Raw genomic sequence first — 6,848 nt, forward strand, 5'->3', positions numbered from 1 at the left:
CTCAAGGAAGCACTAGACTACATCTCCCCATAAGAGAGGCTGCCAAGGATTCATCCCCGTCTCTCTACGAGAAGGCCATCCATAGCACTCACACTTGTCTTGAGCATTTTAGGGTATTCACTTTAAGTTGTCTATGTACCACGTAAGCATCCAAGAAGTCCATAACCGAGGACACGGCTATTCGAATAGATCATGATAACCCTATAGGGGTGTACTTCTTCACACACGCTCTCACCACTTATCACCATATACATGTGATGTATCTCGGCAACCTTCAAGCGGAAGCCTGGCGAGGGTGTCGGCCACGACCTGACTAACCACACAAGACTCTAGTCCAGGTTTATCGCCTATTCGGGTTCCATCTGCAAGGAGATCCGGCCGGGGTTTCGCTCACGGCCCCAAATGATGTGTACAGGGTTCCCGAGCCCACCATCCGGGTGCCACTCGGTACACCGGGACACGTGTGCCTAGTCTGTCCCAAGTCCACCCTGTCGGGTGCCACTCGGTAGAAAAATAGCACTACCTACAAACACCAGAAACTATTTGCAACTCCTGGACAGAGATCAAGTTGGTTAATAAGTTGAGAGGGGCACTTAAGTATTCCAATGTGTGGTAGTAGCTAGTCATTGGACGACATACACGGAACTCAGTGCTTAAGGACGGTTCCAGTGAGACAACCCACCATGTACTCCTACATGGCCTCTCACCGCCACCTTTACCAAATCGTGTTCACACACTTAATGTAGGGGAACGCGACAGAAAACGAAAATTTTCGGTATAGCGAGCACGCCCAGGACCACTATGGAGACTGCATACAAGGTTTGATCTGTTCCGTACTGACTCGAAGCGCAGCAGCAGAAGAGTCGGTGGAGATCGTTGGTGTAGATCCCCGCAGCTAGGATTTACAACCTCCCAACCGCGAGGATGTACTCCCTTGCCGAACAGCCCTTCGGGAGGCGGTCAGATAGTCCCCCGGATGATGTCGCAGACAGCCCTTCGGGAGGACCCTCGAAACTCGAACGGAGACTCGGACAGCCCTTTGGGAGGACACTCGAACAGCCCCTCGGGCAAAAGACCAAAACTACGACCTCTCTATGGGGTTGCACACATACGGTGTCAGCTATCCGGCAGGGCTTCGCCGTCCAGAACTAGTTCCTGCCGGAACCTAGACAGCGTTACGGCTCAACGAAACTCTTTTCGTGGAAGGGAGAGAAGAATCCAGATAATGCATGGCATGTGTATGAGAGCAAGGGGATGATCTTTGGGCTGCCTACTCCTCCTCTATTTATAGGAAAGCCAAGGGGTAGGGATGGCTCACAAAAACCCAAAATGCCCATGCCAATGTCACACATGAAGGGCATAATGGGGAGGGAAGTGGAGCTCCATGGAGCCCCACACATGTGGCCGGCCAACACCCTTGGGGGGCCCCCATGAGGAGCATGCTTGGCCCCCAAGCCCTTCTAGAAGCCTTTTGGAAATATCCCAAAAGGTGACTCACCATAAAATATCCCAAAAAGCACTTTCACTATTCACGACGACATATTTCAGCGTCCGTTCGAACTGAAAATATTTATGTGCGCTTAGAACATTTCCAGTACCCACCATAATAATTTTCAACGCGTTCTGAAACAATTCCGGTTTTAGTGATTTTCATCTGCGAAACGCATCTGAAGTGGCTCCGGCAGCTCCGGAACATTTCCGGTTTTTATCTTAGAAAATTCCAAAAAGCTTCCAGAATGATTCTGGCACCCTCCAAGAATTATCAGGCATTTGCCGAAACCAATTTGACTTAATGGTATATCCCGAAACAACTTTTCGGTATCATTGAAACTCATCCGATGACCTCTCTCTACGGTATGATTCCGCTGTCTGAAACTTTTCCGGTGTCCGAAACTATTTCGGTGATTTTCTCTCAAACTCCCTGTCTAGTATTCAGCAGATAGATGACCCTTAAGCGTGTGACCCTATAGGTTCGGTGAAGTATAGACATGACCTGGAACCTCTTCCGATCAATGATCAACATCGGAGCCGTGGACACCCGTATTGACCCCTATACCCACACGAATGAATATTCGAGTGAACCTCCAGTTGCCTTGAGCTATTCCTGTTGCTTCGCGATATGTCACAGACACCTGAGGTGAGATTTATTGCATTCCTGTGGATCAACAATTTGTCCACCATGCAAGTTACCTCATTACCGATTTTGTTCTCTTTTCTCGTTTCCGTGTTCCGGCATCCCAGTGATCAAATCACAATGTGTCTGGCCAGACGATGATGGATACCGTTACACCGAGAGGGCCCGAGTATATCTCTCCATCGTCGGAGGAGCAAATCCCAATCTTGAGCTATCTCGTTACTCGCCATACTTTTCTGTGAACCCGTAAGCCGCCGTAATAGCCACCCAGTTACGGATGACGTTTAACATACCCCAAAGTTCACGAAGCAAGTATGAAGGAACTCGATACTCTCATGGTCTAAGGAATTATGCAAACATTGACTTCTCTGTGTTATTAACCATTAACTTGTGACGAATGTATCTCATAGCATAACATCAAATTGGGTCGATTCAACACAAGTGTTCTACTAATAATTGTGCCCTCAAAATTGCCGGCATAGTCATGCCCATGATCAGGAAAACAGGATCATCATGCAATACTTGAGCCAGTCATAGAGGCTTGACTAGGAATACATTTTACCGTTTATTATCCCACACGTGCACATGAGTTTCCCTCCAAGCCTCGTTTTATTTGCAGACTCGAGAATCTTTGTAGTTATAGCATGGAACATAAACCTTCATTACAAACCAGGAGATACAAAATAACTGATATTACTGCCTCTAGGGCATATCTCCTACAGACTCCCACTTGCACTAGAGTCATAATCCAGTTACATGGCTTCCCTAACATCAATGGCTATCCGGTGTTGCTCATGCTTTGCTCGTGGTAGAGGCTTTGTCATCGGGTCTGACACATTCAGATCCTTGTGAACTTTGCGTACTTTCACTAAACCCTCTTCGAAATGATGTCGAATGAGTTTATATTTCCGTTGAATATTTCTTGTCTTATGGTGCAAACTTGGCTCCCTTTCCTGAGCCACGGCACCACTATTATCACAATATATCTCCACCGGGTCCTGGGCACTAGGAACCACACCAAGGTCTTCAAGAAATTGCTTGATCCATACCGCCTCCTTGGAGGCTTCTGAAGCAGCAACATATTCCGCCTCCGTTGTAGAATCCGCCACAGTCTTTTGTCTAGAACTTTTCCAATCTACTGCGTCACCGTTCAGTATGAAAACATAGCCTGATTGAGATTTGAAGTCATCTGGGTCAGTCATGAAGCCTGCAATAGTGTAACAACTTACAATGAGCTCTTCATCACCTCCGTACACAAGGAGTAAATCCTTGGTCCTTCTGAGGTACTTAAGAATACCCTTGACTGCGGTCCAGTGTTCCAATCCTGGATCACTTTGGTACCGACTGCTAACACTTAGCGCGTAGGAAACATCCGGTCTTGTACATAGCATGGCATACATAAGAGAACCAACTGCCGAGGCATATGGAACATCATTCATTTGCACTCGCTCATCGAGAGTCCGAGGACACTGATTCTTGCAAAGCACTGTGCCAGGTGACATGGGGAGAAGGCCCTTCTTGGAGTTCTCCATGTTGAACCTTTTCAACACCTTGTCAATGTACGTGCTTTGGCTAAGCGCTATCAGGCGTTTTGATCTATTTCTATAGATTCTGATGACCAATACATATGCCGCTTCGCCTAAGTCTTTCATTGAAAACCTCTTTTTCAATGAGTCTTTTATTTCGCTAAGAAAATTCACGTCATTTCCAATCAACAATATGTCATCCACATACAAGATTAGAAATGCTTTTGCGCTCCCACTAAACTTCTTGTAAACACAAGATTCTTCGTCATTCCTGATGAAGCCAAACTCTTTGACCACTTCATCAAAACGAATGTTCCAGCTCCTTGATGCTTTCTTCAGACCATAAATGGCTTTCTAAAGTTTGCATACCTTTCCAGCATCCTCATGAATGACAAAACCTTCTGGATGTATCATGTATACATCCTCTCTGAGGTTTCCATTTAGGAAAGCCGTTTTGACATCCATCTGCCATATTTCATAGTCGAAATAAGCAGCAATTGCTAGCAATATCCGAACAGACCTAAGCATAGCTACGGGCGAGAAAGTCTCGTCGTAGTCCACTCCTGGAACTCGCGTGAACCCTTTCGCGACAAGTCTAGCTTTGTGGATAGTAATGTTACCATCCGCGTCCGTCTTTATTTTGAAAATCCATTTACAACCAATCGGCTTTACGCCTTCTGGAAGTTCCTCCAAGTTCCAAACTTGGTTTTCGTACATGGATTCCATTTCAGATCTCATGGCTTTGTGCCATTCTTTTGAGCTGGGCCCCGCCATTGCTTCCTTATAGTGCGCAGGTTCATCGTCTTCAAGAATGAAGATTTCGTTATGAAACCACTCAGGTAGCTGGATAGCCCTACCTGATCTGCGCGGTTCAGTTACAACATTGTCTGAAGTCTCCGCATCACATGCGACAACTTCCGGATCGGTTGTAGGGATAATTAGCGGAATTTCTTCTGGTTCCTTAGCCATATCAACGGTTGCCGAAGATTCACTAATCTCATTAAGTTGTACTGTCCTCCCACTCACTTCTTTAGTGAGAAACTCTTTCTCAAGAAAGACTCCATGTTTTGCAACAAACACTTTGTTCTCGGAGGCGTGGTAAAAAGAATACCCAACTGTCTCCTTGGGATAACCTACAAAGTAACATTTGTCTGATCTGGGATCAAGTTTGCTTGGCTGTAAACGCTTTACATAAGCTTCACAACCCCAAATTTTGAAAAATGACAGGTCAGGTTTCTTCCCGTGCCACATCTCATGTGGTGTCGTCTCAACAGATTTAGACGGTGCTTTGTTTAGTGTGTGAGCAGCAGTAAGTAGTGCGTGACCCCAAAAAGATACCGGAAGATTTGTAAGAGATATCATCGACCTTACCATGTCCAACAAGGTTCGGTTACGTCGTTCCGATACTCTGTTTCTCTGTGGAGTTCCGGGAGGCGTAAGTTGTGAAACGATTCCACGGTCACTCAGATGTTGGCCAAACTCATGACTAAGATACCCGCCTCCGCGATCAGACCGCAGAAACTTAATCTTTTTGTCACGATGATTTTCTACCTCATTCTGAAATTCTTTAAACTTTTCAAAGGTTTCTGACTTATGCTTCATTAAGTAGATATATCCATACCAACTTAAATCATCAGTAAAAGTCATGAAGTAGAAATACCCACCCCGTGCGGCTGTGTTCATTGGACCACATACATCACTATGTATTATTCCCAATAATTCATCCGCCCTTTCAGGATGACCCGTGAACGGCGTCTTGGTCATTTTCCCCATCAAGCAAGCTTTACATGTGTCAAATGATTCAAAATCAAAGGACGGTAAAACTCCATTTTTATGGAGTCTTTGCATGCGTTTCTTTCCGATGTGGCCAAGCCGACAGGGCCACAAGAAAGTGGTGGTGGTATCAGCCTTCTTAAGGCGTTTAGCATTCACGTTAAAGACATCATTTCCACATTCAAGATTTAGTATGAAAAGGCCCCCAACAATGGGTGCAAATCCATAAAACATATCCTTACAATAAAGTGAACAACCATTGTTCTCAGACTTGTACGAATACCCATCGTGTACTAAACATGATCCGGAGATAATGTTTCTACACAACAAGGAACAAAATAGCAGTTACTTAGTTCTAAGATAAATCCTGAAGGGAGACGTAGAGGCATAGTGCTGACGGCTTGAGCGGCGATCCCAGCGTCGTTCCCGACGCGCATCACGACTTCATTCTTTGCCAGCTTGCGCACCTTCTGAAGCCCCTGTATCGAGTTGCAAATGTGAGCAACTGATCCGGTATCAAATACCCAAGACTTAGAATTTTCGCTAGCAAGCAAAACATCAATGACATTAACTTGTATAACAATTATACCTTTTCCGGTTTTCCCGGTCTTCTTATCTTCCAGATACTTCTTGCAGTTTCTCTTCCAGTGTCCTGTGCCCTTGCAGTAGAAGCACTCAGTTTCATTCTTGGCTCCGCCCTTAGAGTTGCTTTGGGAGCCGGTCTTATCGGCGCCCTTGCCCTTCTTTGGCTTGCCTTTCTTTTTGAAACTGGCGGTTTTATTCACAAGCAACACTTGCTTGCGATTTTTCCGCAGTCCTCCTTCTGTAGTTTTCAGCATGGCGAGCACCTCTTCCGGTGTCTTCTCCATCCCTGTCATGTTGTAGTTCATGACAAAACCGTCGTAAGACGGGGGGAGTGAAGAAAGCAACATGTCCATCATATGGCCAGGTGGAAGTGGAAATTCCAGGGCTTTAAGCCTTTCAGAATAGCCAATCATGTTGACCATGTGTTCGCCAACTAAACTACCCTCAGCCATCTTGCATTCCATCAAAGCCTTCATGATATCAAGTCGTTCAGACTTTGCGGTTTCCATGTACAAAGCATCCAATTCCCAGATCATATCACGGGGTTTATGGAATTCAAAACGTTTTTGAAGCCCTGGACTCATGCAAGCTAGCATGAGGCACTGCACTAAGTTGTGATCATCATCCTTAGTGGCCCAGACATTTTGTTCATCTTCCGGGGCCTCTGCCGCCGGTTTAGCTGGAAGAGAAGTTTCAAGCACGTACAATTTCTTAGCGCTCCTGAGGACAATCCTCAGGTTACGGACCTAGTCCGCATAGTTGTTTCCAGTCATAGCTAACTTCTCTTTCTCTAACATCGAGCCTAAGTTGAACGCGGTATTGCGAGCCAT

The 6,848-nt window shown here is 45.8% G+C and overlaps 1 protein-coding gene across 1 annotated transcript; it reads right to left on the reverse strand.

Moving 5' to 3' along the window:
* Positions 1-5,877: 5,877 nt before the first annotated feature.
* LOC147984009 (uncharacterized) lies at positions 5,878-6,569 on the reverse strand. The gene is made up of 2 exons (XM_087539664.1): positions 6,023-6,569; positions 5,878-5,912 (listed from the first exon to the last, which is right to left on the reverse strand). The coding sequence occupies exons 1-2, from the start codon at positions 6,552-6,554 to the stop codon at positions 5,878-5,880; spliced, it is 567 nt and encodes a 188-aa protein (XP_087395790.1). The 5' UTR covers positions 6,555-6,569.
* Positions 6,570-6,848: the final 279 nt, after the last annotated feature.

The sequence above is a fragment of the Triticum urartu genome, chromosome 2A (genome assembly GCF_056163025.1).
Source record: "Triticum urartu cultivar PI428250 chromosome 2A, HENAU_Tu73, whole genome shotgun sequence".
Lineage (NCBI taxonomy): Eukaryota > Viridiplantae > Streptophyta > Magnoliopsida > Poales > Poaceae > Triticum > Triticum urartu.

Coding starts and splice junctions, on each gene's coding strand:
- LOC147984009 (XM_087539664.1), bottom strand. CDS start 6,554: ATGATCTGGGAATTGGATGCTTTGTACATGGAAACCGCAAAGTCTGAA. Junction 5,913..6,022: donor GACCGGGAAAACCGGAAAAG/GTATAATTGTTA, acceptor AACTCGATACAG/GGGCTTCAGAAGGTGCGCAA.